Source organism: Caretta caretta, chromosome 2 (genome assembly GCF_965140235.1).
Source record: "Caretta caretta isolate rCarCar2 chromosome 2, rCarCar1.hap1, whole genome shotgun sequence".
Classification (NCBI taxonomy): domain Eukaryota; kingdom Metazoa; phylum Chordata; order Testudines; family Cheloniidae; genus Caretta; species Caretta caretta.
This window is the reverse complement of record NC_134207.1, coordinates 253,669,558-253,693,202: the sequence shown is the minus strand read 5'-3', so window position 1 is coordinate 253,693,202 and position 23,645 is coordinate 253,669,558. Positions and strand designations below refer to the sequence as shown.

The 23,645-nt window shown below is 45.2% G+C and overlaps 1 protein-coding gene across 2 annotated transcripts in view; it reads left to right on the top strand.

Annotated features, from left to right (window-relative positions):
* Positions 1-513: 513 nt before the first annotated feature.
* Positions 514-23,645, top strand: part of DPP6 (dipeptidyl peptidase like 6) — a 790,271-nt gene continuing 767,139 nt past the window's right edge. Inside the window, exon 1 of one of the 2 annotated variants that reach the window (XM_048837577.2) lies at positions 514-1,002. In XM_048837577.2, the coding sequence (XP_048693534.2) occupies positions 529-1,002 (474 nt within the window). In that variant the 5' untranslated portion in view covers positions 514-528. The remainder of the gene's footprint in view (positions 1,003-23,645) is intronic. The other variant, XM_075125995.1, reaches the window with a different exon arrangement.

The window sequence follows — 23,645 nt, the reverse complement described above, 5'->3', positions numbered from 1 at the left end:
GGGCAGGATTCAGACTTTGGAAGACGTTGCTGGCCCCAACCCTGCTGCCATGAGCCAGGGCTCGCTGTGCTCAGAAAGTGGCCACGGTGCTGGTTAGTGCAGGCGCAGTGGGGCACGGGAGTGGGGCACGGGACCCCGCACGGGCAAGGCGAGAGGGATCTGGGTCTGGCTCTAGCCTTGGCGGGGAGCAGCCAGGCGGGAGGGGCTTCGCCAGCGCCTCCCGCCGGTGCTCTCTGTTGCTGCTGCTGCTGCTGCTCACGGGGCTGGGGGGGCAGGCGCCTGGCAGAGCCTCGCGTGCCACCTCCCGACGGTCCCGGGAAGGGCCGGCGCCCAGCGCGGGAGGAGGCGGGCGCGCGGCGCGCTCGTTAACCCTTGCGCGCCCGGCTCTGAGGCCGTGCCCGGGGTGGGAGCGGGGAACACATCCCTGCGGAGCTCTCCCAGCGGGACGGGAGCGGAGGGAGCAGGGCTCTGCCCTCGCCAGGCGGAGGGCGCGGGGGGGGGGGGGTCCCGGCTGGTGCCCCAACGCGTATGACTCGGGGCCTCGGAGCGGGAGCCCGTTGGGGAGCAGACAAGGCGGCACCCCGGAGCCTGCCGGCGAGTTGTCTCCTCCTGCTCCCCGCCCTCTCCTCCGCCCGGGGCTCCTCTCACCTCCGGCCTTGTCAGCGGCAGCCGGCGGAGGCTTGCGGGCCGGCCTCTCTTCGGGGGGGGGACTTGAAGCGCCCAGGGCTTGCTCCGCAGGCCCCCCCGCTGCTTGGGCGGCCGGTCCCGAGGGCGGGAATCCCTGGGGAAGTGCCCCGCCCTGCCGGAGCCCAGCAGCGCCCCCCGCGCCTCCTGCAACTCTCCCAAGTCAGCCCGCGCCGCGCGCCTGCCGGGGCGGAGAGGGCGCTTCGTGCTGCCGCGGAGCGCGCCGGAGCGGAGCCTTCCCAGCAAGCGGCTGCGAAGATGAACCAGACCGCCGGGGTGTCCAACAGCGTCCGCTGCCCCAGCGGGAAGGGGCCAAAGGTAAGGGCAGCTCCGCGGCGCGCCCCGCGCTTGCAGGGGATCGGGCTTCGAACCAGCCCGTTGGGAAAGTTGGGGGTTGGCGCAAAGCAGCGGAGGGAGGGGAGGTGGCATCGGCTTGTGGTTCCGGGCCCGGGACGCACCGTTGTGACGGTAAGACTAGGACAGTTCGCCGGCCCGGGCTGGCGCTTGGAGCGCTGGCCGCTTTAGACGCGGTGTGTGTTTGTTTCCCCCGAGGAGATGTTTGGGGGAGAGGGGTTTCAGCCGCGCCGCTAGGTCCTTTACTCAGCCCGTCCTCGGCATTAAGAGGTGCTCGAACTGCTCCCATCTGATCACTTCCGCGCAGTGTGCGGCGTGGTCTGCTGATAAATAGCAGCGTCAGTGTTTCCAGAGCGGAGAGCCTTGCTGGAGGGATGAAACTGGGATTTAGCTGCGGGAGGCTGGTTGGGCAACATGGAAAGCTCCTGAGAAGCTGGAGTTTTGCCTTTCCCGTGTGTCGGTAGCGAAAGCGCTTGTCATTAGCGGGTGTGCGTCCCGCAAGCCAGTGTGCCGCCAACAGTGAAGGGAAACCGTCTCCGGCGAGGAATTATTGCAACCCAGGCAATGCGAGGTACAGCGAGAGGAGGAAATACACGAGCACATGGGGCTGTGATGTGCAGGAACGAGGGGAAGCTCCAGGGAAAGGATCCTCAGTCCGATGAAGTGAGCTGTAGCTCACGAAAGCTTATGCTCAAATAAATTGGTTAGTCTCTAAGGTGCCACAAGTACTCCTGTTCTTTTTGCGAATACAGACTAACACGGCTGCTACTCTGAAACTTTGCTCATAGTTATTCACTGCACAGCCATGAAAACCAAACTCCTCTGTTTTTCATTTAGCCGTTTATGCGGGGAACTCCGGCATCTTGATTTCTGGAGCATCCCTTGCTGTAGCTGCTAGTCACTTCATGCAAAAAAGCACCATCTTAAACTTTCCTAGAGAGACATTGATAATCCATGTGGTGTACTCCGGGTTAGCTGCTTAACATGACTTAAAAGTTTCCTTAACAGAGACAAATGCTGCTAACCACATGCTGTGCTATTTAACCAGGTACAGACACTTTGATTGCAGCATGCCTGCTCTGTTCAGGATAACTTTTCTGATGTTTCCATGTCAGGTTTTCCGGTTTTTGTAAAGAGTTTCAAATACGTGTCTGTAGCTGGAGTTTTGTATTGGATGTTCTGTGATAATGCACAGTTATTTTTCCTTGCATTTTTCAACACTGAAATCATGTTCTCTCTTCTGGGCTTTATTTCATATAGTTTAATTCAGTACTGATTCTTGCATGTTCTGCAGTTTTGCTTTTTAACTAGTGGAGTTCTGACCCTGCAAGCATGTGTGCATGTTAATCTATCCTGTATCTTAGTTCCCTAGCTGTAAAATGGAGATATTATACTTCCCCTCCCCACAGGAGTGTAGAGAGGATAACCTCCATTCATGATTGAGTTCATGTTCATATTCACATGATGAAAGACCTATAAGTAAGGCTATGATTTAGTCCATGGGTATTTTTAGTAAAAGTCATGGACAGGTCACGGTCAATAAACAGGTTTCAGAGGAACAGCCGTGTTAGTCTGTATTCGCAAAAAGAAAAGGAGTACTTGTGGCACCTTAGAGACTAACCAATTTATTTGAGCATGAGCTTTCGTGAGCTACAGCTCACTTCATCAGATGTTGCATCTGATGAAGTGAGCTGTAGCTCACGAAAGCTCATGCTCAAATAAATTGGTTAGTCTCTAAGGTGCCACAAGTACTCCTTTTCTTTTTGGTCAATAAACAAAAATTCACAGCCTGTGACCTGTCCATGACGTGTACTATAAATACCCCTGACTAGATCTTAGCTGGGGATGCGGGGGCGCTGCTCCGGGGGGCTGAGGGGTCGCTGCTGCTGGGGGCCACCGAGGCCAGCGGCACCAGCCGCCGGGGGCCACCCCCAGGGCTGCCTACCCGCGGCTGCTCTGGCTGCTCCTGGGACCACTGCCAGGGGCTGCGGAGCTGCGGCAGCTTCCGCTCCCCCTGAGACCGCTGCTCGGGTGGTCCCTGGGGCCACCTGAGCAGCAGCCAGTGCAGCCGACCCTGGGGCTGTTCCAGCAGCACCGGTGCAGCTGTCTGCAGGACTGCTCGAGTGTCTGGCTGAGGAGTCGCTCCAGCAGTGGCCGGTGTGGCTGTCCGCAGGGCTGCTTTAGCAGCTGGCCCCGGAGCCAGCCTCACCAGCCGCTGCAGAAGTCACAGAAAGTCACGGAATCCATCACTTCCGCAACCTCCACAACAGACCTAGAGCCTTACCTATACATATCTAGAAAAATTAGATGAGCTCACTGAAATGACTGAGTCTTGTAAATATTTTCAAGGGAAGGCCTCCTTTAACACCCCTGTTTTTATTTGCGTGAAAAATATTATTTATTAATTTAATAAATCATATCAAATGCTGGTCTATCATTTATTTAGTGGAGGGGGAAGAGAGTGAGTCCTATTTTTTTGTTCTGCATTTTTCAGTGCCTAGTACAGTGGAGTCCTGGTCCTTGACGGGGCTCCAAGGTGTGATAGTAATACTAATTAATAATACAACAGTTTGACCCAGTAGGTCAAACCCCAGTATACCTATCAAGTAATTCATATAGTTTTAATTTAATTCAAAGACACCTGCAGCATATTTTCAAACATTGTAAGCTGTAGCTATTATTTCCTTTGGAATTGTATTTCTTTTCAAGACAGATGACTGATGATTTAAGCTTTTTAATTAAAACATACAAACTCCATGCGTGACTAATTCTGTTGCAAGGAAGCCCTCCAGAGTTCAGACATAATATCACACAGGAAAGGGCTGACAACCTCCTGTCTCTTTAAAATTAGTTAACTTGCCTGGGATGCTAGGTATTGAAGAGCATAGAAGTTTTCATGAAGTTTATTTTTCCCCCCAAGATGTGTTGGCAGACAATGTAGATTCAGTGCCTTAAAAGAAACACGATTGCCAGCTTGTTGGGAGCAAGGTCAGGCTGATTCCTGGCGTAGCTGTGTTTTTTCTCTCTCTGCAGAGTAAGTCACTCAGATAATAACTTTCCTTTGCAAGATTTACAGCTTTGTATGCTACTCTGAAGCTTTGTATGGTTGCGATGAGCAATGGAGCTAACATTTTAAAGATGGAGATGCTATTAAATGAATTATAAAAGTGAATAGATTGATTCATTGATTGTAGCAATATGTAAGGATCCGCTAAAACCATTTGCATCTTATTGGCAAGACCATTTGACTTCGTTAGCTGGCTTAATAAACATCTGACTTCATGTTACTCACAGTTACCACTGAAAGACTATAACTGGTTGGTACTGGTTTTGAGGAAATATTTTGTATACACATAAAGGGCATACTCTACTTGCTTTATGCCATGTGTGTAACCCCATTGCCTTCACCAGGACAGCTGGTGTGAACAAGATGAGAAGGATTTTTTCCACAATAGTACTCTTTGGGAAACATCCTCTATTTAAGGCTTCCTAAATTTGCAAATACTATGGGTATGGGGTCCACATCTGTTTACAATGAAGTCACTGGGGGAAATCTATAGATTTCAATGGAAGCAAGATTGGACCCAAGTTAGTAAAGTCTATATTAAAGGAAGGATGGTCCAGTAGTTGGGAGTTTAGCTTAGGACTTGAGAGACCTGGATTCAATTCCAATTCCCTGCCCTACCAAACTTTCTGTGTAACCTTGAGCAAGGCATGTTGCCTTTGTAGCTATGCCTACATAGGGAGGGGCAGCCCGTGGCAATGAGTCTCAGAGGCTAGGTCGATGGACTTGTGCTGTGGTGCTAGAAATAGCACTGTAGACTTTGTGGCTTGGGCTCTCAAGTGCACCCCCCTTCCTAAGTTTCAGAGCCTGAGCTGCAATGTCTGCACAGCTATTTTTAGGACCATAGCGCAAGCTTGACTCTGTCACTCCACGCTCTGAGGCTCACTGCCACTTGCTGTGTAGCTGTCCCCTCTGTGCCTTAGTTCCCCATCTGTAAAATGGGATAATGTCACTGCACTGCCTCATGGGCTGTTGTGAGGTTAAATACAATACAGATTGAATCACTCACGTACTGTGGTGATAGGAGGCATGTAAGCAGAGCTAGGCAGGAAATGGGGTTTTCTTATCCTGCGGATATTTTGTAGAATCTGACTTTTTTTTCCCATCTCAGAATAGGACAATAAGTCAAACTACTGAAAATATTCATAAGCTGATAGCTGAAATGTTTTTCATGTTGGCTCAATCAAATGTTTCATTTTGATTTCAACCTTTTTTTGTTAAGTATAAGTAGCTTAAATTTTGAAAGAAAATAATTTTGAACCAGAAAGCTGGAATTTTTCATTTGGAAATTGTCTGTGCTGGTTTCAGTGAATTAGCATTTTTGATGGAAAAAAAAACAATTTATTGAAAATTTCTCAAGCAGCTCTACCTTAGCTATCTAGAAAATAGAAAGGGATTCTGAAAACTTCCAACAGGAAAGCATTGTACCTGTCACAGATACAAGTAATACCTTCAGTCACTGTCACTGAAAGAAGCTGCGGTGGGGGTGGGGGAATATATCTGTGTCTTGTTTCCATTGTGCCTTTGACAGGACCTTGTGCGTAGTCAGCTTCACTACTTTGCTGATGGTCAGTGTCACTTCCTGTCTCATGCACTCATGTGATGACTGCATTCTCTAGTGCTGCCTGGAGGGTTGCTCAGGTGCACTCTCTTCCACCGGTCTTTCAAGAGGGAGTTTGGGGCCAGGAGGATGACTCCTTTTCCCACACTCCCTGCATGGAGCTCGGGTGGGGGAGGACTATGGGGGAACTTCCTCCTTCACTCAGTCCCCTGCATAGAGCTTGGGGGAGGGGGCGGCAACCAAAGGCAACCAAACTTCACTCCCCAGTTCCCTGCATAGGGCTGGTGGGTGGGGCTAGGATCACCTTAACTCTTTGCATCTGGACTCGTAGCTGGAGTGCAATGGAAAGTCTAATGGGGAGCAGCTGGGGACAGGGTCCTTCTTTCCCTGGCGCTCCCCTGCAGACCCCAGAGAGAAGTTCAGAACTAAGAGTGGAGATTACCTGAATGCCTGGTAGGCAGCAGGCATAGGCACAGATGTAACAGATGTGGGGAATGGGTATGAGAAGCAGAGTGCTCCTTTCTCACTTGGTGAAGTGCACAAGAACCTTCCAACCATTATCGGGGAGATCAAAAAAAAGTGGGGGGGGGGAGAGAAAGAGGTAAATTTAGGACATATTGAGGATGTTCTCTCAGAAACCTCAATTTTTAAAGACATTAGTCCATTCAAAAAGCTCATCTCAACAGTGTCCCTTTAAGGGCCAGATCCTATGCCTTTTGAAGTCAATGGGACACTTTCCATTGTCTTCCCAGCACACTGGGTCAGATCCTATAAATGGCTAGAGTATAAATCCAAATACTGAAAAGGTTTGAAATCACTCACAAATAGAGTAAGCATGAATGATGCATTTTGGTCAAATCTAATAATATTGCATTAAAGTTGAGCAAATGGGAACTCAAGTGGTGGAAATAGTCACTAAATGCTCCTAGTGGGACACACTGTAGGCTATTGGGGATGTTTACTAAGCATGAGCCATATCTTGGCATTAAAAATATAAGTAACAGGAAAAGTCAGTGCATTAAAGAACTGTGTTTTTTGGACAGCAGTCCAAATTATTGTAACCTGACCACTCTTTAACAATAAAGAATGCCTATGGATAACAACGAACGATTTATGCAGACTTTGTTTTGAGGAAAAACAACTGTACTAATTAGCAATACCAACTTCTAAAAAGAGGCTGGAGAAAACAATTAAAGGGTTTTTAAATTGCTTGCTGCCCCTATATGAAGTCCTTGCTCCTTAAGTTTAGCCTAAATAAGATGTTCAGGACTCAGTGCGCTGTTGGTAGCTACCCTATTGCTGTGAAAAGAATACATTTCATATATGAGGATGACAAGCTGCTAATTTGTATAGAGTGGAATCCACAAACATACTTTGGTGCCTGAACGCCATATTTACACATCTAAGTCCTGTGTTTTGGCACCTAAGTCCCAGTTTTGGCTCCACTGTGATTCACAAAACTCTCATCAAGCCCTGTGGCCACATAAGCGCACTTGGCGCCTAAGTATTTTCAAGCTCTGGGCAGGCATACTGCTGCTCCCCTTCAGGCATCCGTGCACCTATCTCCCACATAAGCCTCAGAGTGATTCATGAACTAGAGGAAGATTGGTTACCACGTACCACTTAGACATTTGGCCACCTATCTCATAGGTGGCCTCTGAGCTCATCTACCAAATTGGGTCCAGTTCAGAAATCCAGCTGTGAGGGGAAGGGGGGAACATTATCTTTTAACTTTTACCCCATTGGTTAGAGCACTTGCTTGGAATATGGGACACCCAGGTTCAACTCCCTCCTCTAAGGCAGAGGAGACATGATTTGAAAAGGGGGTCTCCCACCTGTCGTTCATGAGTGCCCTAACCATTGGACTACAGAGTTAGTCTCTCTCTTTCTCCCTCCCTCCCTCCCTCCCACCCACCCATCCACTCACTCACTCCCCGATTACTGTTCCCCTGTGAATAAATGCTTAATACATCTTGCTGTGTCTACATTAGGGTTTTGAAATATGTTAGTTGGGGAATTTTAAATATATACCTCCTATCCTAGTCTAGTCAGTACCTTAGTAATCACATTTCTGTCTGAACATTTTAACCTATTAATGCGATATTACCGTAACACACTGAGATCTATTTTAGGTTGGATATTAGGAAAAGCTTTTTCACTAGGAGGGTGTTGAAGCACTGGAATGGGTTACTTAGGGAGGTGGTGGAATCTCCTTCCTTAGAGGTTTTTAAGGTCAGGCTTGACAAAGCCCTGGCTGGGATGATTTAGTTGGGGATTAGGTCCTGCTCTGAGCAGGGGGTTGGACTAGATGACCTCCTGAGGTTCCTTCCAACCCTGATATTCTATGATTCGGGCCCCATTGTGCTTGGTGCTGTACACACACATAGTAAGAAACAGTCCCTGCCCTAAAGAGCTTACCATATAAATAAAACAGTAAGTGGGAGAAATGAGAATTGTAATCCTTATTTTACAGACAGTGAGCTGCGGTTTGGAGATTAAGTGACTTGCCCAAAGACAACAGGAAGTCTGTGACAGAACTAGGAATTGTTTGTTAAAAGTAACACCTAAGGCTACTATAATGACGCATTAGAAACATTTGTTTCGTGTGTGTGTATGTGTGTTTCATTTAATAGTAATTATGTAGAATCAATTTCACTCTTTCCTCTGTACAGTCAGTCAGTTTTCCCACTTGTTTGTTTGGGTCTTTCACATGGCAACAGAGGAGAGAAAAACATGTCAAAAATAGGAAAAAAATGTCCAGAAAACTAAAAAAAATAAAAAAAAAGAATTGACAGCCGGACTCTGGAGGGTCTAATCCTTGACACTGCTTTTATCTTTTTTTTTTTTCTTTTCCAAATTGATGCTGTCTCTTTAATGAGTAAATATGGGAAATGTGTTTTGCAGCTGTTGATGTAAATTAAAAGAAGTTGCTTTTGTAAGCCTTTTAAGCAGACGTTAATTAATGCTACAATGAGGATTCTAGTATTAATGACTCCTTGTGAGGTTCTTGGCCAGAGCTTCTGTCTCATTTTATTTCAGACTTTAGAGTTTCTGCCCTCTTCATATTTTTCCTTGTAAGACTAGTGTTTATTTTCAGTGAACTTCATATATGTGCTAGTGGGGACTCATTTAGGTCAGTTCTACTATCAGCCTTCCTCCAAACTCCCATTACCATTAATGGGAATTTTACATGCAGAACAATGGCAGATTCAGCCCCATAAATTGCAAAGAAAGTCTTTAGTCTTCCTTTTAAAAACAAAATAACCCCCTAATATATTTTCTCTTCAAGAGAAGAAGGTGACACCGTAAAACTTACTGGCAACATAAATATCTGCTAGACACTAAATAACTTTTGAAAGTTAAATGCAATGACTGGCCCATCAATTTGTCTTCCTTTATCAGTCTTTCCAGGTCTTGAACACTCCTGCAAGGGGGGGCAACATGATCTAGTGGACACAGCACTGGACTGGGAGTCATGGTTAGGCCACACCCCTCTCCTTGGCATTTCCTATTGGTTAGTTTAGGCAGCTCCCTGCTTGGTCTGCTGCAGGAGGGCTGGAACCATTTTTATAGTGGGAGTGCTGAGAGCCATTGAACCAAAGTGTAAACCCTGTTTATAATGGAAACCAATCCAGGGGGTGCAGCAGCACCCCTAGTTCCAGCACCTATGGTTGGCTGGATTTTGTCAATCCCATTTTTGGGCTCCCAACTCTCCCCCTGTGTTGTATAGGGAGACTGGGTACCTAATTTGCAGTTGTGAATTCCACCAGGTGGCAGGGTTTTTAAACACTGTACAGCAATGCTCTGTGTTGCAGCACCTAGAGGTGCTAGCTAGCACACTAAAATAGCAGTGTAGATGCAGTGGCATAGGCAGTAGGATGGGGTAGCTGCCCAAGTAAGTACCTGCGGTCCCGGGCAGGATGGTATTTGGGCAGCTAACCCATCCCACTGCCTGTATCACTGCACCTACAGTGCTGTTTTTCGTGCACTAGCTTGATAAAGCTAGCATGTGTATATGTACCTGAGCTGGGAATGGCACCTCCAGCTCGAGTGTTGACATACCCTAAGTCCCCTTTGTGAACCTAGCCCGATGTGTTTGTACAGGGTCTAGTGTAATGGGGCCCTGATCATATTTGGGGCATCAAGGCATTACTATAATACAAATAATAAAAGGTGCTGATTGCGTAGTCCCCTCAACTCCGCCTGACATCAGTAGGAGTGGAGGGTGCTCACGACTGAGCCCTTTAAATCTCCCACCCCAAAGTAATCTTTCAGGAATACATTAGTGAGCCAATGTAACAATGAATGGGAAAGAAACTTAGAATGAGTCTGTATCCAGCCTGATGCAGGGGTTCATGAACTGTGGGGCTTAGAGCTGGGCAGGGGTTGGAAGGGTTAAGCACAAACTTTCCTTGAATTTCTTTCCCAAACAGGTTTAGAACTTTTTTTTTTCCACTAGCACTGTTTTTTAATATTTTGCGTGGTGCAGTATAAAGGGAGTGAGGCGCTCCTTGTCCCTGGCCTTTTCACCCTCAGTGTGAGAGCTACCCAGAGCTTGGGTTGCTGTTATCTCCAGGCTCTGCCAAGTGGGTTGTAATGGGGAGGGGGATGGTGCTCGCTTCAGCTCCAGCAGTTAATGTATTCGTGCCTGCTTCAAGCACACATCAGCTCTTGGGTTAGCGTATCACTGAACTGACCTCCAACACAAGGGGGTGAGAGAGACCTCCGTGTGTGTATCACTGAAGTTGTATGTCAGGTCAGCATTGGGAAGATTGCAGTGCTATTCTGGTCTGTGTATATCTGGGGGTGCTGATATCTGCTGCTGTTTTTCATCATTAATGAGAGATAAACACATCATAAAATTTTATTGGGTGTTCATGCTAACAAAATTAGCTAACAGTTGGTGCTTTAAAAACCCAGGCAGAGCACCATCACTAGAATATGCAATGGCTTTTTAACTAGCATACAGCAGAGAGCAAATGTCTGAGAACCTAATATGATGTAACAGATTTATATTAATATTTATCTTATTAGTTAAAACAGGTGAATGGAAATTCAAGAAAAATCTTACTACATACGCACAAATTAAGCGGCTTTTATCAGATTAAAAACTCCTTAAAGGAGCTCAGTCATTAAATAACTATGAGCTGTATTAAAGTAGTGATGTTAACTTGTAATATCGAGAGTAGTGCACTACTCAAAAATAAACTAGCCTACCAACTTCAGTACTCAAACACTAAAATCAAATAACGTGAAGAAGATTTATTTTAGCATTTAAATGATTTTATGTCCCCATAAGCCAAAAATGATATGCTGTGAATATAATATGGGTCATCTAGGGCAAGTACCATTGACTTCATTGGGAATCAGACTGGTCCCCTAAGCTATGGGGGCGGGGGAGAGGGAGAGAAAGGTGACTTCATTTCAGACTCCTTTCCTTGGTCACTGGAATGTGGTTGGGTCATTTTGATATCAATGACAGGTTTCAGAGGAACAGCCGTGTTAGTCTGTATTCGCAAAAAGAAAAGGAGTACTTGTGGCACCTTAGAGACTAACCAATTTATTTGAGCATGAGCTTTCGTGAGCTACAGCTCACTTCATCAGATGTATACCGTGGAAACTGCAGCAGACTTTATATACACACAGAGAATATGAAACAATACCTCCTCCCACCCCACTGTCCTGCTGGTAATAGCTTATCTAAAGGCATCAACAGGTGGGCCATTTCCAGCACAAATCCAGGTTTTCTCACCCTCCACCCCCACACACAAATTCACTCTCCTGCTGGTGCTAGCCCATCCAAAGTGACAACTCTTTACATAATCAAGTTGGGCTATTTCCTGCATAAATCCAGGTTTTCTCACATCCCCCCCCCACCCCCATACACACACAAACTCACTCTCCTGCTGGTAATAGCTCATCCAAACTGACCACTCTCCAAGTTTAAATCCAAGTTAAACCAGAACATCTGGGGGGGGGGGGTAGGAAAAAACAAGAGGAAACAGGCTACCTTGCATAATGACTTAGCCACTCCCAGTCTCTATTTAAGCCTAAATTAATAGTATCCAATTTGCAAATGAATTCCAATTCAGCAGTTTCTCGCTGGAGTCTGGATTTGAAGTTTTTTTGTTTTAAGATAGCGACCTTCATGTCTGTGATTGCGTGACCAGAGAGATTGAAGTGTTCTCCGCCTGGTTTATGAATGTTATAATTCTTGACATCTGATTTGTGTCCATTTATTCTTTTACGTAGAGACTGTCCAGTTTGACCAATGTACATGGCAGAGGGGCATTGCTGGCACATGATGGCATATATCACATTGGTGGATGTGCAGGTGAACGAGCCTCTGATAGCGTGGCTGATGTTATTAGGCCCTGTGATGGTGTCCCCTGAATAGATATGTGGGCACAATTGGCAACGGGCTTTGTTGCAAGGATAAGTTCCTGGGTTAGTGGTTCTGTTGTGTGGTATGTGGTTGTTGGTGAGTATTTGCTTCAGGTTGCGGGGCTGTCTGTAGGCAAGGACTGGCCTGTCTCCCAAGACTTGTGAGAGTGTTGGGTCATCCTTTAGGATAGGTTGTAGATCCTTAATAATGCGTTGGAGGGGTTTTAGTTGGGGGCTGAAGGTGACGGCTAGTGGCGTTCTGTTATTTTCTTTGTTAGGCCTGTCCTGTAGTAGGTAACTTCTGGGAACTCTTCTGGCTCTATCAATCTGTTTCTTTACTTCTGCAGGTGGGTATTGTAGTTGTAAGAAAGCTTGACAGAGATCTTGTAGGTGTTTGTCTCTGTCTGAGGGGTTGGAGCAAATGCGGTTGTATCGCAGAGCTTGGCTGTAGACGATGGATCGTGTGGTGTGGTCAGGGTGAAAGCTGGAGGCATGCAGGTAGGAATAGCGGTCAGTAGGTTTCCGGTATAGGGTGGTGTTTATGTGGCCATTGTTTATTAGCACTGTAGTGTCCAGGAAGTGGATCTCTTGTGTGGACTGGACCAGGCTGAGGTTGGTGGTGGGATGGAAATTGTTGAAATCATGGTGGAATTCCTCAAGGGCTTCTTTTCCATGGGTCCAGATGATGAAGATGTCATCAATATAGCGCAAGTAGAGTAGGGGCTTTAGGGGACGAGAGCTGAGGAAGCGTTGTTCTAAATCAGCCATAAAAATGTTGGCATACTGTGGGGCCATGCGGGTACCCATAGCAGTGCCGCTGATCTGAAGGTATACATTGTCCCCAAATGTGAAATAGTTATGGGTAAGGACAAAGTCACAAAGTTCAGCCACCAGGTTAGCCGTGACATTATCGGGGATAGTGTTCTTGATGGCTTGTAGTCCATCTTTGTGTGGAATGTTGGTGTAGAGGGCTTCTACATCCATAGTAGCCAGGATGGTGTTATCAGGAAGATCACCGATGGATTGAAGTTTCCTCAGGAAGTCAGTGGTGTCTCGAAGGTAGCTGGGAGTGTTGGTAGCGTAGGGCCTGAGGAGGGAGACTACATAGCCAGACAATCCTGCTGAGATGATGGGGCGCCCAGGATTTCCAGGTTTATGGATCTTGGGTAGTAGATAGAATATCCCAGGTCGGGGTTCCAGGGGTGTGTCTGTGCGGATTTGATCTTGTGCTTTTTCAGGAAGTTTCTTGAGCAAATGCTGTAGTTGCTTTTGGTAACTCTCAGTGGGATCATAGGGTAATGGCTTGTAGAAACTCGTGTTGGAGAGCTGCCGAGCAGCCTCTTGTTCATATTCCGACCTATTCATGATGACAACAGCACCTCCTTTGTCAGCCTTTTTGATTATGATGTCAGAGTTGTTTCTGAGGCTGTGGATGGCATTGCATTCCGCATGGCTGAGGTTATGGGGCAACTGATGCTGCTTTTCCATAATATCAGCCCGTGCCATCCACAGCCTCAGAAACAACTCTGACATCATAATCAAAAAGGCTGACAAAGGAGGTGCTGTTGTCATCATGAATAGGTCGGAATATGAACAAGAGGCTGCTTGGCAGCTCTCCAACACGAGATGTTCTGGTTTAACTTGGATTTAAACTTGGAGAGTGGTCAGTTTAGATGAGCTATTACCAGCAGGAGAGTGAGTTTGTGTGTGTATGGGGGTGGGGGGGATGTGAGAAAACCTGGATTTATGCAGGAAATAGCCCGACTTGATTATGTAAAGAGTTGTCACTTTGGATGGGCTAGCACCAGCAGGAGAGTGAATTTGTGTGTGGGGGTGGAGGGTGAGAAAACCTGGATTTGTGCTGGAAATGGCCCACCTGATGATCACTTTAGATAAGCTATTACCAGCAGGACAGTGGGGTGGGAGGAGGTATTGTTTCATATTCTCTGTGTATATATAAAGTCTGCTGCAGTTTCCACGGTATACATCTGATGAAGTGAGCTGTAGCTCACGAAAGCTCATGCTCAAATAAATTGGTTAGTCTCTAAGGTGCCACAAGTACTCCTTTTCCTTTTGATATCAATGTTATATCAAGAGGGGAAAGATTTATTTATTGAAACTTCACCAATGCTGGGCCCTTTTATTCTCAGTGAATATGCTGTCTGGATAGAGTTTGATTTTTAATCTCTAAATTGTGAAGAGACTCTATAGTTCCTCATTCCCACCTTAAACAACAGGTAACTCCACACAGGTGGGTCAACCTTTTTTTCTGTGGATAAAGTAGTCTGAGTATTAGTTAACTTTCACTGAGTTAGGTGCAGGTGGGTGTCTCCGTCTATGGGTCTGGGTATTTGTACGGCTGTCATCTCAATAGTGTCAGAGAAGAAGGATGGCCTTGTGGCTAAGGCATTGGGCTGTGATGTGAGTGTTGGGTTGATTCCTGGCATTAGGACAGTCTTCCCCAGAGACTGGGTAAGTCACTTAGACCAGTGGCTCTCAACCTTTCCAGACTACTGTACCCCTTTTAGGAGTTGGATTTGTCTTGCATACCCCAAGTTTCACCTCTCTTAGAAACTACTTGCTTACAAAATCAGACATAAAAATAAGAGTCACAGCACACTACTACTGAAAAATTGCTTACTTTCTCATTTTTACCATACAATTATAAACTAAATCAATTAGAATATACATGTTGTGGTTACATTTCAGTATATAGAGCAGTATAAACAAGTCCTTGTATGACATTTTAGTTCGTACTGACTTCGTTGGTGCTTTATATGTAGCCTGTTGTAAAACTAGGTAAATATCTAGTTAAGTTGATGTACCTTGGTTGAGAACCACTGACCTAGAGTCTAATTCTGCACCATTGAATCAGTGGGAGTTTTGCCATTCCAGGATTGGGGCCATTATCTGTGCTTCATTTTCCCAGTCATAAAAAATAGGGATGATAATATTTACTTTCAGAGGAACAGCCGTGTTAGTCTGTATTCGCAAAAAGAAAAGGAGTACTTGTGGCACCTTAGAGACTAACCAATTTATTTGAGCATGAGCTTTCGTGAGCTACAGCTCACTTCATCAGATCTGATGAAGTGAGCTGTAGCTCACGAAAGCTCATGCTCAAATAAATTGGTTAGTCTCTAAGGTGCCACAAGTACTCCTTTTCTTTTTGCTAATATTTACTTTGTCTGTTTGCATTGTAAGTTATTAGGGGCAAGGACTATCTCTTCCAGTACCTAGCTCAATAGAGCCCTGATCCCAGCTGTGACCAGGTGGTACTACTGTAATATAAAATAATACAAATCTGAGCACCTCACACACCTTAAGGTCATTAATTAAGGGCATATAGTCTTTTTTTTTTTTTAAGGGAAAAAAACACCTAGAAGGGACAGAAATACATACAAATGTGCACAAAATATGCATAGGAAGTTTCCATGTGTCATGCCATCAGATATACAGAAAGATGTAAGTTGTAGCAAACCAAAGGTATGTTCCCTGTGAAAACCCCAGAGAGCTGAAACCTGCAGATCATGGGCTGGGGAAGATCTTAAGCACTGTGATCCTTCAGGTGTGTCTGCAAATTGAAAAGGAGGCAGGGGATCAATGTGTTTGAGCCCCTTACTGTGTGAGGTCAACAAACTCTCACATGTTTGTAGATGGCCTTTCTGTGCTTGGTATTCCAGAGACATTGCTGAGAATAATTTGCTGCTACCCAAGGCAGCAGTAACTTGCAATGTATTTTTTCTTTTAGTGAGTTAGGCTGTGCTTGCAGGTTGCTAACTCACGTACTTTGGCTTTTCTCTGACTTCTCCCTAGACATCACAGACACATCCTCATGGTTGCAAATTTTTGGCTGGATATCTTATTAAAGTAGGAACTTGCTCAATGTGGCATCATCCCAAATCTGAGGTTTTAAGACTCACATGAGCTTTTGGGTTGGAGTATCTGCCCTGCTCATCTGAACCTATGGAAACATATGACTTTACACAAAAAAACAGAATAATAAACATTCAATAACTGCTACTCCACTCTAATATTATGATTTGTATTGAACTAGCCCCTACGAGTCCCAGTCATGGGCCAGGACCTGACTGTGTGGCTGTACAAACACAGAAGAAAAAGATGGTCCCTGCTCCAAAGAGCTTAGTCAAAGCTAGTTTTGATTTGTTTGCTGGTTTGTTTTTTCATGTGCTTATACCTTAGTCACCTGAATTAAGCAGCATCAAAGTAAATATTACCAAACCGCACATGCATGAATAGCACATCTGCTAACCTTTCATTCCCTCGCGTGGTGTTCATCACAGCTTCTTCCCTCTTCCTGCTCTACCTCCGCTGTATTTTCATGGCAGGGGTGGACGCTGCATATGCTACTTCTAATGAAGTATTTTAAAAGTGAATTTAGCCTTTGTGAATATAGTGAAATTAGTCTTGCTTCTCCACAGAACAGGTATCCTTCCCCAGCTGTCCTGATGATACCCCTCAATCCTGACTCGGAGGTGCCTTTGGGGCCCCTCTAGAAGGTGTAGTTCAGTCTCCATTCCATTTTAGTCGGTGTGGCCTGTAATGAGAGGGTTTTGTTTGTGTGTGTGTCATTTACTGCTTGCAAAAGGCCCTAGATGGACAGCCTCAGAGAGAGGAATGTTCTTTTTTCTGCCACAGAAACAGCACAGCCAGCAACAACTGTAGCTACTCCACACTGCCGTGGCAATGCGTCTAACTCTTGACCCGGAAAGATTGCTAATAGATACCTGTTCACTAGGCACTGGACTGATACTGTCACATTTCTTCTCCCATAGAATACGGATAGGCCTCACAACTCTTGGTCACTCCTGACCTGGGCCCTTTAAGATGCCTCCAATTGGACATCCAGAAAAGCAAGGCACCTAAAATTACTTGTCACTCTTGGAAATGTTGGGCCTGTTCTAGCCAGTGATCTAGGTGAAAGACTCCACAGGCTGCTGTTTACTAGCTGTTTCAAAGACTCTATTTCTGACAATGCTTTGAGTGGATTTTTTCTTGCAGATGAATGGAAGACTCCAGTGCATTACTATGACTTTAATGCAATGAACTAAATGTTATGTGAGCTCACCTTATTATGATAAAAATATCTTGTTTGAAATTACACCTTTGACACAAGAGGACTATAAGTAACCTTCAATTATTAGCCTTCCTCAGCCAAGTATTTTTCATGTTGTGGTTTCAGTGTATTTTACAGTTGATTCTACCCTGAGAAATTTCGATTGCTGACCGACATTGACACACAAAAGATTAGAGACTTCTCCTTTTTATGCAACGGGGATTTACGTGTCTCACTCCCATTAATGTTAATGGAGCAACACACCTAAATCTGATGTTCATGGATAGGAGAGAATAGCCACTAAAGCTTTTTCAGAGTATAAAGCATAATGTTTATTAAAGAACTGGTAAATGAAAACTATGCTTCCTGGCACTTATATTTCGGTGATTGTACAAAAATGAGGCCTCCAGCCCCTTAAATTGTAGTTTGCAGTGACATTACCACAAATCACTTAATTTGTTTCAACACTCATCTATTCTAACTTCCTTGTAGGCATTTATTTGGATGGTCTCCATATCAGAATCCGCATCTGAGCACAAATATCAATGTGTTAGCCATGAGCTGTCACTTGCAGGTTGTTAACTCATGTACTTTGACTTTTCTCTGACTTCTTCCTTGACATCACAGACACATCTCTATGTTTACAGTTTTGGGCAGGGTATCTTAATAAAGCAGGAACTCATTCAATATGGCCCCATTAAAATCTGAGATTTTAAGAATCTTATGAGCTTTTTTGACAGACTTGTTTTAGGTCCTATCTCCAGCAAGGAACGTGATATATTTTTTTGAGCTTGTAAACATTCACAACACTTAATGTATGCAGCTGAGAAATATCTACTTCTTGCAAAAGCTAAAGAGGCAGATGCACCCAGATATTGAGATGAAAAGAGAAGATGTAAGTGTAATCAAAGCAGAGTCCTATGTGCAGACCGGGATATATGAGCCCGAACCCTGTTCCACTCCAGATATAGGAAAGTCAATATGCGTGTAATTTTCAATAATACAACATAGTTCAAGCACCCATCAATGCATGTCAAAAAAGAGAACCATGATGCAACTGGGAAGAGGACTTGAGCACTGGACTGGAATTTGGGGAACTTTGGTACTATTCCCAGTTCTGCCACTCACCTGCTGGGTCGTGACAAGCAGTGACGTGACTTGCCCAAGGTCACCCAGCATGCTGTTGTTAGAGTCAAGAATAGAACCCAGGTCTTTTCAGTTCCGTTCCAGTCCAGTGTGCTAGGCCACAGTGCATTCCTATATATTGCTTAAAACGTGACTCAGGACTTTCAGCAATTTTATCCTAGATATCTGTGACTACTTTGTCTGTCCCACTCCCTCGCACACACTTTACCCCACCTTGCATGTGAAGAGGGGCCCTAACTCAGGGCAGGATTGCGCCTCTCTGTGTATCTCTGTATTTGGCTACCTTTGTTTTAAATTGATAGTGACTGCTACTGAGTGCTCTTCTAATGAAAAACGAATGTGCTAAAATTAATATACTGAGCACCATGGCTTTCCTTTTTTAAACTAGCATTATGATTTAGCTTTTTTTTGTTTGCATGTTTGTTGTGATAAAGCCATAACTCGCCCCACTTCTTTCCCCCTCATGACAAATAACCAGCCTTGATCATAGCTGATCACAAAGCAGTCCCTTTTATTATTTTTGTCAGATACTCAGCGTAAAAGCTTTAGTGTTTTTGCAGTTCTGTTTACTTGTGGTGTTATATTTAGCAACTGTTTTTTGTTTTTTTGTTTATTTCCAAGAAGAAGGTCTATATCGGGCTCACTTCTTTCCTCGGTTGTTTAACATATATCTTGCCATTTTCTGCATAATTACAGTGAATGGCTAAGATTTTCAAAAGTGACTGATTTTTGAGGTCTTTGGTGTTTTGCCTCCCCAACCTGAGGGGAGCCTGTGTAGAGGAGACAAGGTGAGAGAGATAATATCTTTTATTGGACCAACTTCTGTTGGTGGAAGGAACAAGTATTCGAGCTAGACAGAGTTCTTCTTCATGTCTGAGGAAGGAAACTAGAGTCCAAAGAGGGTCTGATTTCCAGAAAGTGCTGAGCCTCACACCTTGTGAAAATCATGCCCTTTTAAATGAGTTAGGCAGCCAAAATGTAAGGAGTTAAGTACCTAACCACCTTTATAAATCTGGCCTTTATCTCTCTTGAAAAATCTTGGCGAATGTGTGTGGATTGTTATTAACCATTTGGTTGATTGATTTATTGCATTAAGAGAATTTGTTGCGTCCATTTTAACAAAAAACAAATGTTCATTCTTGACATTTCCTCCTGAGGAAAGTTCAGTTTTTGAGTGTTTGGGTATCTCTTACAGGTGCAATTTATCTGTCAAAGCTGTTTTCATTATGCATTTCCTGCTGCCTGGCAATTTTTTTTTTTTTTTTTTTTGCTAACAAAGGACATTTTAGATCAAGGCCACTAACTAATTGTGTAAAATGCATGCAGGAATGCCAAAGAATTTGAATAGAGTATTTCTCCTTAAAATGTGTGTGTTTTAACAGCATATGGCTTGCAAGAGTGTATATACATTTTGGTTAGCTAGGTGCATAATTACCTGTTTCTGGACTATAAGCAGCTTTCTTATTACAAATTGAGATTAGGATTCCAGTTCCCTAAGGTCCAAATCTTTTTGCTCAGAGCAGTACTGCTCAGGATGCAACAGAAGTGCTGTACTTCCGCTGTGTGGTGGGAGGAGGCGGCATGTGAGATGTTTACACTCAGGGCTTTCATGGACTACCTCACTGCTGCACTCTGCAACAGACCTCTAACCCCTAGCTGAAGAGCCTGGAAATGGGTCCTAGTCTGCCCCAAACCAGAAGGTCTTAGTCTTACATAGCAGCCTTTGTGTAGTCCTCTTCAAACACTGCATTTCTGGGGGATATTTTATACATGCAAAATATTCCGTGAACCAGCTGCAATAAAAATTCACAAAAGCTGCCTCAGACACAGAGTCAACAGGGAGGTCTCTGCCTACATGTGATTTTTTTTTTTTCAAACATCTTTCCACTAACTTGGAAGTCCAAATAGAAAACCCAGAGCATGGAGATATGTGGATTTGTGACACATTGTACAGAACTGTCTAAGGTCTATAAAGCAATGAATGAATGACTGACTTCAATCAGTGTAGTTGTTTACTGTGATATGTATAACATGTATTCTTTGTTTAATAAATAATCTAAAGTAATATTTCAATACGTGACTGATATGGTAGAAATTAGAGCTGGGCTTGAGCTAAAAAGTTCAGCTCCGGGAGTCAGAGGTGTTCAAGGCGGGGATAGTGGTTTGGCCAGTGATAGTCATGGGGGCCCAGTGCAGACAAAGCCAAAAAACCAAGTGTCCAGCCTGGTCCTCTCTGATTCAGTTTAGTGCTGCTTTACAGTGTTCTCTGAAGCAGGGAGGATTTCCCCCCTCAAAACTGTCTCTCCTTGCAGTGTGCAGCCTTCTCACTGAACACTTACAGAAGTTAAGTTAGTTGCTCCTTTAAAGAGACAACACTCTGCAGCTCATTCATTTAACTGGGGTTTGAGTAACACTTTTATTTCAGTCACATCACTGAATTGGTTTATTGTAAAAGTGAAACAAGTGTATTAAATAAAAAGTCCTAGGTTTTAAGTGATAGCAAATATAAGGAGCAAAGGCAGAAAGGATTACAAACAAACAGTAAAAATATGCTTTTAAGACTAAAGTCTGCTTTAAACACATTAGAATCTTTGAACAAAAGAATTGTTTCCCAATAAGTCTCTTTTCAATCATGGCTGATCAGACCCTTGAGCCAGGACCCAACACACGGCACTCAAAGCGCCGGGCTCTTTGACTTGTCTGGTGAGGGGTAATTTAGGGGTTCACTCCCTCTCTCTTTATAGTCCAGTAAACCTTTGAAATGTATTCTTCTGAAATGTATCCTGGGGATGCCTTGCTGTTCGGTGTATACTCCATGCTGTCTTCGCCCCCAGAGGTGATTTTTTTAATGAAAATGTTCTTTTCCTGCAACCTCTGGTACAGATGAATAGCCCACTGAATTTGGCCACACCTGCTTTGTGGTGTTGCCCTCTTTCATTTGTCTGAAGAAAACCTGTTTATCAACTCCCCCTGACATGCCTTGTTTAAACTCATTTTAGTCACATTTCCACCATATTACTATGAAGTTCTTTCTGGGTTTACTGTAAATATATCAAGCAAAAATATTAATGATCAGTGAGGTTTTTAGTTTTCCAGTGATATTATGCGCCACCGTTTGGGTATATATCATGACAACAGTGTGTTAGGTGTAGTGAGTATGTCACGCCTGACAAGAATTGCTGACAGACTAGTGAACCACCAACAGGCCTGTGTGTGTCAGGGTTGTACCACACTGTCTCCACACAGGAAAGTGTTAGTCTGTCCCTTAGGCCATGCCCATTGTATGTTTTCCCAAAGCCATTTCCTATTACAGTCATGGCCTCTGGGTAAACGAGTTTAGGCTCTTTGTCTGGTACTGATGGCTGTTGTGTATGTGTTGCTCATCAGAGCTAACTTGGAAGAGGCAGACTTCAGCAGTTGCTGGAGCCCGTTTTAACTTCAGAGTGTGATCATCTATTAACATTTGGTGCAATGCTTCAGCTTGTCTCAGTGGTGAACGGGCTATCGCTCTATCTTGCTAGAAACTCCTGACGGTGGAGTTCTGTTGGACAACCCTGAAGTTCCTCTCCAGCATGTGCAGTTAGTTCTTGCCTCATTTAACTCAGCTGTGATGTTCCTAATACCACTCTAGACCAGGAGCGGGCAAACTTTTTGGCCTGAGGGCCACCTCAGGTTTCTGAAATTGTATGGAGGGCCGCTTAGGGGAGGCTGTGCCTCCCCAAACAACAAGGCGTGGCCCAGCCCCCGCTGCCCCATCCACCCCCTCCTCTCATTCCTGACTGCCCCCCCAGGACCCTGCCTCATCCAACCACCCCTTCTCTCTGACAGCCCCTTGGGACCCCTGCCAACATTCAACTCCCCTGTTCCCCACCCTCTAACCACCCCGACCCCTATCCACACCCCCGCCACCTGACCACCACGCTGAACTTCCCTGCCCCCTATCCAACCCCTCTGCCCCCTGACCACCACGCTGAACTTCCCTGCCCCCTATCCAACCTCTCTGCCCCCTGACCGCGCTGCCTGGAGCACTGGAGGCTGGCGGCACTACAGCCTCGCCTCCTAGAGCGCCAGGGCAGGCAGCCATGCCACCCGGCTGGAGCCAGCCACGTCACCGCGCAGCACAGAGCACTGGGTCAGGCCGCGGCTCTGCAGCTGCGCTGCCCAGCAAGAGCTCGCCGCCCCGAGCATTGCGCCCGTGGCACCGTGAGCTGAGGCTGCAGGGGAGGGGCCAGGGTTTAGCCTCCAGGGCCAGGAACTCAGGGGCCGGGGCAGGCTGGGCCTGATGTGGCTTGCAGGCCGTAGTTTGCCCACCTCTGCTCTAGACCCTCTCTTACTATTGCTCTTAACACACCAGTATGGAAAGATGAAAAACTTGCCCTCTTCCATATAGACATTTACAAAGCCATGACATATTCATTGTGTTGCCCTTATAATGCCCAGTCCAGCTGTCATAGAAGCAAATGGCCAAAGTCCTCTGACAATGGGAGTAGGTTCAGGACCACCTTTTCTAGTCACACTTTTTTCATGCAAAGGACAGAATCAAGACATAACTACAGAAATCTTGTGATTATCTGGCTCCGATCCTGAAATTTCGTGTGGGGGGCGGGGAGGATGAGAGGATTGCTGAGACCGCTCTGAGCCTGAAGTCAGCAGGACTCTGTGATGGCACAGCACTCTATACATGGTTAAGAAACTGCAGGATTCGGGCCTTAGCATCTCTCCTAAATGTTGGCACTCAATCTGAGCATTAACTCTGTGCAACCAGCTTAATTTTACAAGAAAACAATTGCAGCATGCAGTACAGTCATGCACACCTTTCTCAGGGGCAAAAAGAGCAGACCACCACAAAACTAGGTCCCATAAAAGAGAAAAATATTTTATTGCTGATGGTGGAAAATTGTAAAAGTATAATTAAAGAGAGAGAGTCTGACTCTGGAAGCAAAGCCTTAGATTGTACCACTGAATGCAGTCAGTAGATCCTCAAGAAGCAATATCCATAAGGCATCATAACACTATTCCAACACTTTCTACACATTGTATTGTAGATAATATACACTAAGTGGGATGACTTGTTAGAATACAGCTGCCACATAAAATCATAGAAATGTGATGTATCAGAATGAAGTATATACACCTGCTAAGATCAGAGCTGAATTTGGCCCATTGATTTGACTCCAGTTCTGCATTTGCTAATGTGAACAAAGCTTCTAACACAATTAATAATATGCAGTTAATACAGGGCCAGATTCACCTTGGGTTTTTGCCAGCTTCGACTGGGATAAATCCTAGTGGAAAGTCCACCAGTGACAGGGGAGTGGCAGCCTCCTTTCTGCAGGTCAGAGGGGTGGTCATCCTTTTCTTGTCACATCCCTGTGGTG